The sequence below is a fragment of the Argiope bruennichi genome, chromosome X1, assembly GCF_947563725.1.
Source record: "Argiope bruennichi chromosome X1, qqArgBrue1.1, whole genome shotgun sequence".
In the NCBI taxonomy this organism is placed as follows: domain Eukaryota; kingdom Metazoa; phylum Arthropoda; class Arachnida; order Araneae; family Araneidae; genus Argiope; species Argiope bruennichi.
Window position 1 is genome coordinate 35,001,140 of NC_079162.1, and position 14,191 is coordinate 35,015,330.

A 14,191-nucleotide genomic window follows, 5' to 3' on the forward strand; every position below is an offset into this window, starting at 1 on the left:
AATCTCAAATACGTAATAGCAGAAGCATGTCATTTACAAGAGTTCATAGTTTCCAAAAAGTTTCTTCGTTTAAAAATACATTCAGTATACTACCATTTAACGAAAAAGGAAAATCTTTGCTGAACTTTATAAACTGTAAAAAAATTTACCACTATTTTCAGAATTTATTTTTTGAAAACTTTTTTGTTAAAACAGCAGTAACAGTTCCTTTTGATTTTTTTTTTTAAATTTTTGAGGGTATCGTTTGATTTCAATGCTTTCAAAACTAGATTTTAAGGATTATTTGTGATAATTTTTAATTTAACATTTGGTCTTTCATTATTTGTTCCTATTCTTTGGTGAGCATTAAGGAAAAGCCTCATATTTTCAGGAGATATAATTGAAGAGGTCGATGGTATATTTAGATTGACAGGACTTGGGTCAGAGTCGGTGTTGACAAACCTGCAATGGCTGAACCATGCATAAGATTTGGATGGATCATCAGCCTATTCTTACAGATGAAGGGATAAACTCATCATGAGTAAAAATATTTTTATTACAGGGAACAAAATCTATAACATTGAACCCTTCCATGCTACTGTTTGGATTCAGATTTAGTAAGCAAATGAACCACATTATATATGGCAAAATGTTAACTACTATTACTTAGTCTTAACATCTAATTTTTCATCGACTGGTTGTAATAAATTTTGAATGAGCCAAGTGCATCCTTGTCAAATGGATGCATTCGATGATTATAGTGAGAATGAAATATCTTGAAAATCATACTATTTTCTATCCTCTCATTAACAAGAATAGCTATGCAAGTTTCGTAGTTGTTAAGAAATAATAGTGCAGAGTTTTCAGGAATTACCCAGATATGATCGATAAGTGCTTAAATAACACAATACAAGTAGTTATGTAATGTAATCTAAAGACTAAAAGTAATGAAAAATAATCTCGCAAGAAAAGAACCGTTAACGAAAAGTAATCTAAAAATTAAACCACTTAGAATTAAGATATTACTCAATATTATGTTTTAATTGTAGATTGGAATTATGCTTAAAACTTAAATAATCTTTCTTTTCAAGAGTAAACTTCCAATCTACCAAAACATATATAATATCCAAACATATCTCCCGAAATATATTTACATGCTCACCATCATAAAAGCTTAGAATGGAAATCTCCTGCGATAGGACATATGACCAAGTGTCAAATAGAAATGGAATACACAGATTAATATTTTCCTTACAACCTTAAAAAATGATTTTGAATGAAGTATTCCTAGTTTTCTTTAAGTAAGAAATATTGTACCTCTTTTTGAACAAAGGAACAACATGTCATGGTGGCCAAAGGTATAACATGGTAAAACTTCAAATTTAAACTTCTGCTTCCCAATTTTTCTTTAGGAATAGAGAAATCAGAATTTGTACAAAATAAGAATACAAATATAGTATTGAAATATGAAAAAAAATTCAAATATAATACATATACTATATTATCGTTTCTTAGTTGTATAAAAATGCTATAAAGCAAAGGTGATTATTCGAATTGGAAAAACAAAATTTCAAAAGAATCAGCATGGTCAAATGGCCCTTAAGCGCCATCGAAATTAAAAAAAAAAACAAAAAAAAAAAGCCCAACTTAAATAGAAATACATCTTCTAAATATGACACAGAGTAGATAATTATCCAGACTATTCAAAATTTCATTTGTATGAGCAAAATGTCAGATTAATATGAATAATCTTATTTTCTTATATCCGATTAATTTTGTCAAAAGCGCAAGATTATGCCATTTTAGAGTGGGAATTTAAACGATAAATTTTTGTCACTTTTAATATTATGTCAGACAGCTTTTGTTTGGTTTATAAGTTGAATTTATCACAGTTAAAGATACAAGAAATTTATTTAAATGCCAATTCCAATTTTGATAAATCTGTGAATTAAAATTCAATCTATATATTATCTGAGAAATATATAGAGTGAAATATTTTAAAACTAATTATGTGATATTTAATTTAGATATTAGTTCCAGTTAGAAGATTTTTTTTCTATTCTGGAATATATTACTCTTCCACTAATATAATTCCAATAATTTATATCACAGGCCTGTAATAATCCGATAATAGAATCTCAGCTTTGGGATGTGAGAATTATGTGTTCAAGACCAATTTCATGAAATTTTATCCTATACATAGGTATGGTGCACATAATGGGACAAATAAATTAGTTTATAAGTTCAGGGAACAAGCGACCGGGATTAGCGTCATCCATTCATCTATCCTTTGGTCAGAAATTGCAAAGTCCTGGAGCATTCTTAAAAAAAGGTCCAAAGTGGGATTTAAATATACTGATTCAAATTCTTCCAATTTTTTTCAGTCGCTTGAAAAAATTTAAATGTAGTTATGTCTTACACATTAATAAAATTAGAATATACAAAATTGTTACAATTTTTTTTTTTTTTTTTTTTTTTTTTTTTGTAATTTTGAAACAGAGAAATTTACTGTGACTAAATGCTAGAGGTCTTTTCTGTTCTTGTTGCAAGGCACTTACTTCAAATGACAGTTCTGAATGTTTAAATGTGGAAATTTACTGTGATCGAATGAGAGAGTTTTTGAGAAACCGATATCTATCTTTTGGACACTCGTCGCAGTGGCAACGCAGCTACTTCAAACAACCGTTTTTGAAATTTAAAATGTAAAAATTTTCTATGACCAAACGCGGGAGGCCTTTTTTGGGAGAAAGCGATATTTTTCGGTTTGACACTCGTCACGTTGGCAGCGAAGCTACTTCAAAACGACCGTGAACTTGAAAGCTGTGCGTAGCTTGTGAAACTTCCTTATTCCTGAGCGAAACGTGATATAAGTTGACTAATGCCTTTGTATGCATCAAGCGTAACGACAACAATTTTATTCTTTTGCCATCAGATATCTTCTAAATATAGAAACCCTTGCAATGACGTTAATTAATTTTAATTATTGCTATCACAACTGCGACCAGTAGTTTCTTTTTCAAATTATTGCATTAATGCGTAGTAATAAGGAATGTCTAGTTTTCTCTTGAAAGATGTGAAAAGAAATGGAAAGTTTAAATTAGTCACAATAAATTAGCTATTTAATCAAATAGCTCGAAAGTAAAGGAATTAAACACTGCTGTTTTTACACAATGTTATTTTTCATCAATATACGGTTTTATGAATTTACTGCAATACAGACAATAAATCCTTTTGTCTATCGAGATGCAAATTATATACTGGCTAAATCATATCTATGAAGCCTATTATTAATTTACTTTAAAAGAATTATTGGATCAAAATGCATAAATGACAGTTCAAATTTTCTCCCTAATATATTAGTTTTCTTTTATCATTGATAATAAAAAAATGTTGGAGCTGCTACAAAAGTTTTAATAATAAATTTAATAAAACCATTCTTAAAATAAACTTTTATTTATGAACTAAAAGCAGAATTTATTTTCTACATCTCGTCTTTAATTTTCATTTAACTATTGAAATTAATATTTTTTTATCAAATTCACTATAAATATGAGGCCACTAATATGGAATAGAGTTTTATTCATGGATAAATAAATTATTTAGAGCTTAAATGATAGTTATGTTCTGAAAATTTCAAAATAATATCTTGTAACCGAGAATACAATGATGTATGATCATGGGGAAAATTTCAAACATCTAGTCCATCAGGATGCGAGTGAAAATTCTGTTACAAAATGCAACCTTTATAAGCCTGAAACAAGTCAGGGTAAATAAAAGTCATAAAATATATTTTTTGTTTTGAAATTATGCAATATATTACGTTTTTAATACAAATAAAACATTGTCACACAAAGCAAATTTTTGTTTTTTAATTCAGGACAGTTTCAAAGCTTCACCCGCATCTTTTAATCTCTGTAATTTACCTATTGATAGCTAGATTCTTGCCTACTGATTAAATTTTCGACAAAAGTCCAGATATGTTTCTAAACTATGCTTTTAATAAAATAAAAAAAATACTTAAGTTTCAAACCGAAACTAATGACATATATTTTTGGTCATAAAAAGATACATATTTGCAATTGATATAAAAAGTTAAAAGATTTTATATACCATTAATGTTCTGTCAAGGCATTCATATAGTACACAATCTTATTCCATCATAGAAATAAATCAGTGTTTAGTTTGATTTATAAAGCCGCGGTGGCCTCAAGGTAGAGTCTCGGCTTTGCTAGTCGACAGCCGCCGATTCGACATCCATTTCCATGGAATATTCACTATGTATAGGGCTGGGTAAATGTTAAATCCTTGAGAAGGGAGGGCGTAATAGGACAAGAAGTTTAAGAGACGTGGTGGTGAAGACTAGGGGTGGCGTAAAGTAAGAAAGGAGGGTGCCAACTTAGCTATGATCATCGGCAACTGACTACGATTCAGAATTATGAGTTCAGTCCCCAAATAACTCGATGTATTTTCAAAATGGAATGATAGTCTAATAAAATTAAACTAGATTGTTTTAGATTTTATACAAAGAACAGAAGCACATGAAAAAAATATTTGTTATGCAGAAATATGCTTTCCAGAATCACAGGTGTAGTTTAAACAAGCAATAAAAGGTTAAAAGAGCACTTCGCTGAATGTAAAGACTAAAAATACTCGATATCACAGAATTTATTATTTTCATAGATTTAAATTCGTTCTTTTTCATTAATTATATTCTGATTTATAAATGGAATGGCAAGGCGATTCTCCAAAATTGATTTCTCAGGGGAATGTAAAAAAGCCCAACTTAATTTTTCTTATTTATGGGTTTTAATCAAAGATTTTTTTACATTATAATTTTACTTAGTTATTTTCCATTCTTTTTTAGCATTTCCCTTTGAGCATCTATTTGGCAATAAGCATTTTCTGCACAATGTGTTTAGATATTTTGGCATTATTTCCTTCAAACTGCTGAACGAAATTGTCGCTGATTTGTATTTCTTTAAGAAAAATCGATCATAATCTTAATTAATATTAAAATATACTTAATATTTAATAATCGAATTTAATATAAGTAGAGAAAAGAATAAACTTTAATCCTATTTTCTGTAATACTTACAAGTGAAATTTTGAGTAGAATAGCTTTACAAGTTGCATGATTGGTTATACACAAGAATAACAAACGTTTCTGATCTCCTAATATCCGATGAACCCAAATTCTTTTAGTAGTAAAACTTGAATTAAAGAATTCCCGGTATAGTATTTGAACGTTCTACTTTGGCAACAAAAATTTTATAACATGCAGTAAAACTTCTATATTCCAATCGACAATAAGAGCAACTTATTTTGTGCAGAGAAAATTTTGAATATAAATTTAGAGATTAAACCACAGAGCTGAAACTATTTAGTTTTTTTTTTTAAGTAAAAAGTGTTGACAAGAAGAATATTGTTGATTAAAATTTGACATGAGAGACGATCCATTATTCTACATTGACATTTATTTAAAATGCATTACAAACGTTTAAGACAAATTTCACTTGACAAGCCTTCCAAATTCGTCCTTGAATTTTCTGTATTGACTTCTAAGACAGTTTTGAGTAAAAAAAAAAAAAAAAATCATTAATAAAAGAAAATGTTTCATCCCACCAGAAAGAAAAAAAATGATAAATTTTTAATATAAATCACAATGACTAATGCACTTCAAGAATATTGCCATCAGAACTCGAAATAGTTCAAAATGGCCTTTCATGCTGGTTGCATTTGCTTTTTGTTTTATAACACTCAACTGCCCTGAGACTTGATAGATGATGATGAATGCTCCAAATGCTTGAAGAATCTTTAAGAAATAAACATGCTATATTGAAACTGAAGAATGACGAGTTACTATGAAATCGAACTTTTCATTAATATTTACGCTTTGATTTTTGAATTTTGAGAAAATATGTAATTAGAGGTTTTTGTCCTTGTTTGCATTCAAATGTCCATGTTAAATTCAAAACTGAATGACAAATAAAAACAAAATAAATAGCCTAACTATTTTAAAGATTTTAACTATATTTACAGTTCCCAGCATCTTAAAAACTCAGAAGGGCTTCATTGTAATTATTTCAGAGGTTGCAAAAATTTGTGAAGAGGCATTTTTAACACTCGCCAAAGTTATTTCATTGGCCTTTATGTCTTCTAATGGCACTTTGTATAAGCAGGATGTTTTAAAAATAAAAGTATAGTTAATTTAAATGATTATTAGTATAAATGAATTGAAATTATTTAGAAGAATTAAAATTTGCAAGAATAGCTTTTTAAAATTCATTAAAGAATATTTATCTATCGGAAAACATTTATATTGAGTCTCACAACTGGTATTTAAGGTAGGAATCTTTTTGTTACCTGCTGCTCTTAAGCAATATCTCAGTTGAAGAAACAAGTAACAACAAAAGGGCTCGTCATGAAACTTTGTCACACAGCGATAAGAATTTTTTTAAAGAACTTACTTTTAATATATTTTTTAAAAGATAAAATAATCTCTGTCTCTGTAAAATAATCTCTACCCAGATGGTGATTAAAGCAATATTTTTTGCAGCCCTTTATATCAGCATTTTCTGAAATAATAAAATCAATGTAGCTTAGAAATGGGGATTTCTTACAGAAACAAAACCAAATTTGTCCGATTGTTTAAATAGTTTCAATAAAAAATGGAATTGTATTAAAATGATTTTTTTAATGAGCAGCTGCTAATTTTTTTCCTGTTTAGAAATATTTTTACTTCTTTAAAATGATCCCTGAATATCTTGGTAATCTGGTATTTACTTTTTTTTAATTATCTTTATAGGTATCCTTGCGTTACTTGTCTTACTGAGTACCGCTCCATCTGAAGGATATCCCACTAGTACGATTTCTAATGAGACTACGACGCTTCCCACCGATGAAGTCAATGATTCGCAGAGCCTGAAGGTCAAAGATTTGCCATTTGCCAATTATATTTCAAACCCTTGCAGCCCTGGCACTAGCAGTCGGACCACTGACAGAAGTCGCTCAAAAGCACATCGCCAAAGTTATACCATTGCGTTTTACAACTACATGTCTTCTTACGGCACTTTGTACAAGCAAGACGCTATGAATGTGATTAACGAGGTAAGCAACATAAAAAAGTCTTTTGTTGAACATAATATTTCCCAATAATACAACATTTAATTCATAGAGAAGGATTTTATCTAAGCATAATATTTCCCTAAAAATCCTATTTCATTTCTGTTAACAAATATATGCTACTTTCAAAACCATCATTTTATCAAAAAATATTCACTTCATGGTTTTTTGCTTAAATATACAAAAATATACTTTTGGTATGTTTCTAACATATTTTTATCTTTTCGCTGAAATACATTTTCTGAAATATTAATAGTTTTTATTAAATGTTCAAGAAATGCTTTAGTAAACATACAAAAAAAAAAAAGGATGAATATGAACTCTTATATGAACTATGTTCTTTAGTGATGCCATGTAAGTTTATAGAAAAACATTGCCCTCAAAATATGTTAATAAAAGCAAATAGTTCCAGCAGAATTAATTTGAATATATTTTCGAATAGTTTTGTTGATGTAGGATAAATATTTCCTGTAAAAGTCTATCCGACTTTCTACATTTTGTCGCTTACTAATTCAGATTTTTCACTCTCTGGCAATTTTTTAATTCTTTCGGAAATCAGACTTATTAACATGAGAACAAAGCCTCACCGGATCCTTTTACTGTTTACATACAATTTCGTTGCCAATCTTCTATTAATATTTGAGAGAGTTTCGATTTATGAAAAATTTTAATGGTTTATTCAAATCCTTAAATGCTTGAATTTATGACAATTGTCTTTCGAATCAGGCATATTTTACTTTACAATTTGATTCATACATGATTGTTTCGATTGTTGAATTTTGTATATAGTTAAGAAATCGGTTTTATGCTTAAAATAACGCTTTTATATTCTTAAATCATCTTCAAATAAAGGATTTCAACTGTAGCCTGTAAAACTTGGTTCTATCATTTTGATTGAAAGAGAGTTTCTTAAGAATCTATCAAAGCTAATACAAGGCATCCAATAAAAATGAAAATTCCTTCTTTTCCAAACAAGAGAATCAAATTAAATGCATTTCAGATTTTTAAAAGTGCCAACAATTTGAAACGGTGAAAATTAGCCAGTTTATGCTGCTACTTTGTTTTTGTCATACAACAATGTAACTCTTGAATTGTAACATATAAAAAAGGAGTAGATCCATTGTAACTAAAATTCAGTAACATCGTATTAAGAAAAGCGAGTGCAATTGGGATATGCATTAAACTTTCCATATATAATTATCTCACGAATTTATGCTGATGGTAAATTCTCAGTCAAGTTAGGTTATACACATCTCAACCTAGAGTTCTGTCTCCTCACGAATTCAAGTTGGTTGTATTGCCTTTCCATAAGATAATAATCCGTAGAAAGGGTAAAAAAAGGTTCACCTACCAATTTATAAGGCAAAATTTCTGATGCTAACTTTATCACCTCACGCAAACCTGCAGTAACGACGCGTTTTACTGGAAAAACGAAAGAATAAAAAATATCGTAGTGGGTCAAGTTCAACGACTGTCTGCTGCAGACACTGAGTGAAAGTTGGCTTTTGTTGTCTTTCACTTCTGTTCCTGCCCTTGACGCGTGAAATAATAGAACCGTTTTTTCCTTTTTGTTTCTCTTTTTACGCGTAATAATAGAGCACGGAATCTTGACACTCTGACACATCCAAGTAAAAGGCGGATATTCCAGAATTAAATGGAAACTATAGCTTTCTACTTCAAGAGCTATAACTGACATCTACTACTTTTAAATTTAGTTCCTTCCTAAAGTTGATTATATCCTTTAACTAGAAAAGTACTTTTTAGTTGTTTTTGCTTTAACCGACAGTCATGAATCATTGCAAAGATCCGTGGAAGAGCAATAAAAAAATCTTTAAGAAGATACTGTATTCTCCTAAAACGCCTTGTGTGGCCGCCGTACAGCGAGCGAGAACCTGAACATGAGCGTCAACTGATATATGTTTTTGATAAAATCCAGCTATACAATTAAAACATTTTAAGCATCAGTTGTCTATATTCAGATATTTCTGATTCACTTTTCAAAATAAATAAATAAAATAAAATAAAAATAAATTGAAAAATAACAGTAAATAATTTATTAAACACTTTATGGTAAGGAAGTGGAGAAGTTCGCGAATATTGGCAATTATTTAACAATATTAAATTCCATTGAATAAATGCGGTTCAATACATCATTGCAAGAATGTAATATTGCTAACCAATTGAAAATTGATCTGGGTGATATAGTCTAATTGGAAGGATGAGGGATGTGCAGACTTACGATTTAAGTAAAATTTAGTAGGCAGTGTCGTTTAAAAAAATAGTAACATTTTTATAGGATTCACAAAAATAATTATAGAAAATAGTTCAAACAAGATTAAAAATAGATTATTCATATATTGATAAGTTGTTAACAGTAAAATTTTATATAGTATAATGAATGATAGATAAATTGAGTGACATTTTGTTTTATTAAGCACACAATTTAATAACAGAAGAACCTGTACGAAATTTCAGCAATTATTAGAATCTATTTTTTAAAAGTGACGATAGTCATTAATTGTAAAATTAATATATTGATGTATGTGGGGATCACATTAACTTTACATATCACTTTTTAACATGCAAAAAAATATGTATTATCTTCATATATGAATGCAGTATTCTATTTTTATGACACTATTCTCATGTCAGACATAAATTGCTTATTTTTTTTTAAATTTCAACTTTTTATTTTTTATTTTTTACAGTCCACTATTGATGACTGCGCTGTGCTGAATTTGCCAGAACTTCCATACACCCCGACATTATCAGAATTACAAGTAAGTTATCTTTCTTACGAATCAAATTAAAATTCCTGTTTAATGAATTACTCAACTTAATATAAATATGATAGGGGAGTGTTTTGTTCTATTTAATGTTAATAACGCAGTATCTTTATTTCATATTAAAATAAAACGTATGAAAAGATGACAAAACTGGAATTTAAATTATGATAAACCGTCGCTGCAACGCAAAATACGCTAGAAGTTTTTAACAGAAAGAGCGGATGACTTGCTATCTTTAATAAATCTAAACACATTCGCTGATGATGATGCACTCATGCGTCATAACTTTCATAAATCTGAATGGGTTAAACCTGCCGAGGTCGCGAACGTGATAATAGAGTTGTAGTAACTGCAACTTGTTAAATAACTCACCACGATTCGATTCTCTCTAGATTCCGGACGCTGTCAGCTTTCAAAGCCACTACTTAAGAAAACAAACATATCTTTATCAAAAGGATGCATTTCTGTTGTATTAGCTCATAACACGTAACGAGGCGTGGTCTTTGACGTCACGTCTGGCACTATTCCAGGAATTTCTAATTTCTAATGAGAGTCACGATCTAGTTATTTTTTAAACGCTGTTAAAAAAAATAAAAATATGAGAATCATTCCAATTCTTGAAGTGGGATGTGAAATTCAACTGTTAAAGTTCCATTAATACGTGAACGTGATGTAAATAAGTTGTAAACCTTATAAAAAGTTACCTTTATCATTGTTATATTTTCTTTTCATTATTGCATCATATTGCTTTAAAGGCGTGATGTGCAACGTCACTTCAGTCATCAGATCAAATTGAACTTGCCACTTTTTCACACACACACACATTCAGAAGCTAATCATGTGTGTTTGATAAATAGAACATTTAACAAAACGAAATGCATAGAACAGATTATTAATTATTTTGTAGAATAATAAATGACTGCTTGAAATAAATGATTTTATATCAAAATGGCAGAGAATTTGAAATTCATGTTCAATATACTTTTCTTTCAAAAACAGTTTCAAATATATTTCAGTAAATCTCGAAATTTTTTAGTCCCTGATTTTCGAATCATTTAAGTTTTTGTATGAATATTAGTTCAAATTACTTTGGAAAAAATTATTCAAGCAATTTCAATATTCTTTAAGATTTTCTCTGCTCGTCAAAGATGTATTTGATGTAAAATAACGATCTGTTGTTTAAACACTTTATATATTTAAAGCATAGTTATCAAATATTTATTAAACTTTTATTTTTTTTCATTAATTTGATGATATTAAAATACCAAATCCCTTATTTTTAGGAAATGGATGCAGAAGGAGCTCTTAAGCGAATTCATTCATCATTGCTTATGCATGCGGCTCATGCTTATTTTGTTGAGTATCAATATCTTACATCCAGTTCAACATGCTCAGAGGCATCCGCCAATCGGGAACGGAACTTAGCTAGAGAAGCAATCATCTTAGCCAGAAAACAGAAACATATGGCTTGTATGACCCAAATGACAATCGAAGAACTTGGGTACACTCCAAATAATACAGATGAAATTCTGGATGAAAAATTTACGAACTTGCAACTGTGTTCTCGTAGAGCGTTGAGAGACTGTCAGATCATGCTCAGCATTGTTCGCTTATTTGATGTGATAGCAAATTATTCAAAGTCCATTTTGGAACCTGCACCTGTGCCGATCATTTGAAGAAATTGCATCGAAGGTTTGCGAATATTGACAGAAATGTCTTAAAGCATTCGACTTGCCCTGAACAAATCGAATACGCTGGTCGTATTGCCATCTACAGTATTTTAACCATTTCATTTAACTATTCATTGTTGCGCGATCATGCATTCACATTTGTACTTGCCAATTAACGAGGTTTCAGTATTTAATTTTAGCATTACTGTATTTATTAAGACTAGTCCATCGAAATGTGGATTTTTATCATGACACGGCAAATAATGATGGTATTCTTCCCTCCGATATTGTGATGTTTCTCATTCAAGTGCCTTAATATCCGATTGCTTGTTCGAATATTTAATGCTGCTTTTAAGTAATTATTATTCAATGGAAGTTTGCTATTGCTTTTCATATTGTATGTAGATTTTATTTTTTAAATCATTTGAATAAGTTCCTACTATTTAAAGAGTTCTACTCCACTTCTTGCCTGGGAATATATTCGATGTAAATTTGTCGAACTAAATTCTACAACTATTACGGAAGTCGTAGACTAAAGTTCTGTAATTGCAATGACACTCAGGGCGTCCCAGTCATTTTGGAGCAGCATTAGCCAACAGATGTTTCGTAAAACTTCATTTTCAGCTTCAGTTTTAGAAATGATACGGGCAAAAGCAGAGGGACTAACAGTTTTGCCCAAATCATTTGTTGCCATTCTTAGAGAAAACGTTTCTTTACCATAAAAGCCAAGTGGCTAGTGTTACTTAAGCCAAGCGTATTGTTTTACAGTTAATTTTTTTATAATCTGTGTTGTGTATAAACTGAATAAATATTTTTTATCCATTCAGATTGAAATTTGGCTTTATTTTTATTACTTGTTTCCCTCAATTATCTGGAAATGCAATGATTGAAGAACATGTTAAATATAATTGAAATTTTGTTCAGTTACTTTTTAATTTTTTGACTTTCTAATGATTATAATAAATTATTCGCATGTTATAAAGCTGCAAAAATGTTTGGCTTATTGAAGTAAGTACCATTAGCTGTTTACTTTTTCATTTCCTTCAACTAATTTGCCTCAGACGGAATGCAACCAGTAGTCGATTTCTGATTAAACAGACTTCAAGGCAGCATTCAAGTCAATTAAAAAGACGTTATTAATCAATTTACCAAATAAATATTTTATGAACAAAATATTATGAACTAAAAATTATTAGAACTCTATTAACAGTGTCAAGTATAATTATTCAGGTTCTTATCTGTTTCCTAATGCTCGTTTATCTATCACTGTATTTATAAACCCTGAGCATATAGTTAAATAATACTGAAAATAGCTAAAAACGCTTAAATTTTCAAGTTACTAAAATAAGAAAAATTAAACTAAAATAAATCATTACCATTGTATTAATTTAAAAATGTTTTGAAACATATGTCTAAATTGGAGAATTAGGAAATAGTATATATAGGAAGGGAATAGAGGGAAGGAAATATATATATTCCTACATTAAATTGTAGTAAGTGTATCTGTTATATTTCAATCATCCTGAAAGTAAATTTTTTACTAGAATCTATACCTTTTTTACTAAAATTGCATTGATTAACCAATAATAGTATTAAATTTTTACAAATGCTCATATGAGAAATAATTCAATAATTATACCCACGCACAGACTCAAAAAATCATTGCTCATTCTTTTACAAAATTTCCATTATTGTGTTATATGAAAACCACAGAAAAAGACCCTTCTGTCTTTTCTCCTTCTGAAAGCGAAAAATTTCGGGGCATTTGATCAAAAATGTTTTTTAAATTGTTATCAAGAAAATATTTCTATGAGAAAAACCATGTGAGGCAAAGAATATTCTTTTTTACAGGAATTATAATATTTAATACGAGAAAAAATAACGCCATAATAAACATAAAGGACAACGTGTAAAATCATTATAACGTTTGTTTAATATATACAGAAGATAAAATATATATCGATAAAATCCTAAATTATTTATTACTCTAGGTATAGTTAGTTATGAGTAAGAAAAATAATTTTAATTAACGAATAATAGCAAGAAATAAAAATCTTTATATTTCTTTAGTCGGGTATTTTATGCTTTGAGTCTAAAAAAGTGATTTAAAGGCACTGATCAAGAAGAAAATTTTCTCTTTAAACACTGAAACTTGAACATTTTCTACTCATTTAAAAATGAACTTTAAGATGCCAAAGACAATGACTCTAGATAAGGGCAAAATATTGCAAAAATTGCATCCAATATGCTATATATACAGAAAGGAGAATTTGAAAATTTATCCATATTAGTTTTTCTGATATGTCTAAATCATTAAAATAAGTAGAATGTATATTTATAACTTTTTTGTATTTTTCACAATTTGCCGTTTCTTGTTAAATCTAATATTTCAACCAGATTTTCTTTCTTTACAGTATAAAAAAGAAGGATATTTCAATATAATCTCATTCTCACTTTATTTTAAAATGAGTAATGTTTTTATTATGAGAGAAATAACTTGCTGATCAGCTTAATATTCAAATAGCTCAGTTTGAAAGATATATTCATAATCAAATCTTTGTGTGTATGTCTGCGTATGTCAGCATGATTTTTAGTATATCAGTTATGATTAAAGTATTTTTTTTACAGAACTAA

The 14,191-nt window shown here is 29.1% G+C and overlaps 1 protein-coding gene across 3 annotated transcripts in view; it reads left to right on the forward strand.

The window, feature by feature from the left end:
- Positions 1-12,383, forward strand: part of LOC129959481 (uncharacterized) — a 40,654-nt gene extending 28,271 nt beyond the window's left edge. For all 3 annotated transcript variants that reach the window (XM_056072333.1, XM_056072334.1, XM_056072332.1), the window contains exons 2-4: positions 6,785-7,086; positions 9,810-9,881; positions 11,171-12,383. In XM_056072333.1, coding sequence (XP_055928308.1) covers positions 6,785-7,086; positions 9,810-9,881; positions 11,171-11,563 — 767 coding nt within the window. In that variant the 3' untranslated portion in view covers positions 11,564-12,383. The remainder of the gene's footprint in view (positions 1-6,784; positions 7,087-9,809; positions 9,882-11,170) is intronic.
- Positions 12,384-14,191: the final 1,808 nt, after the last annotated feature.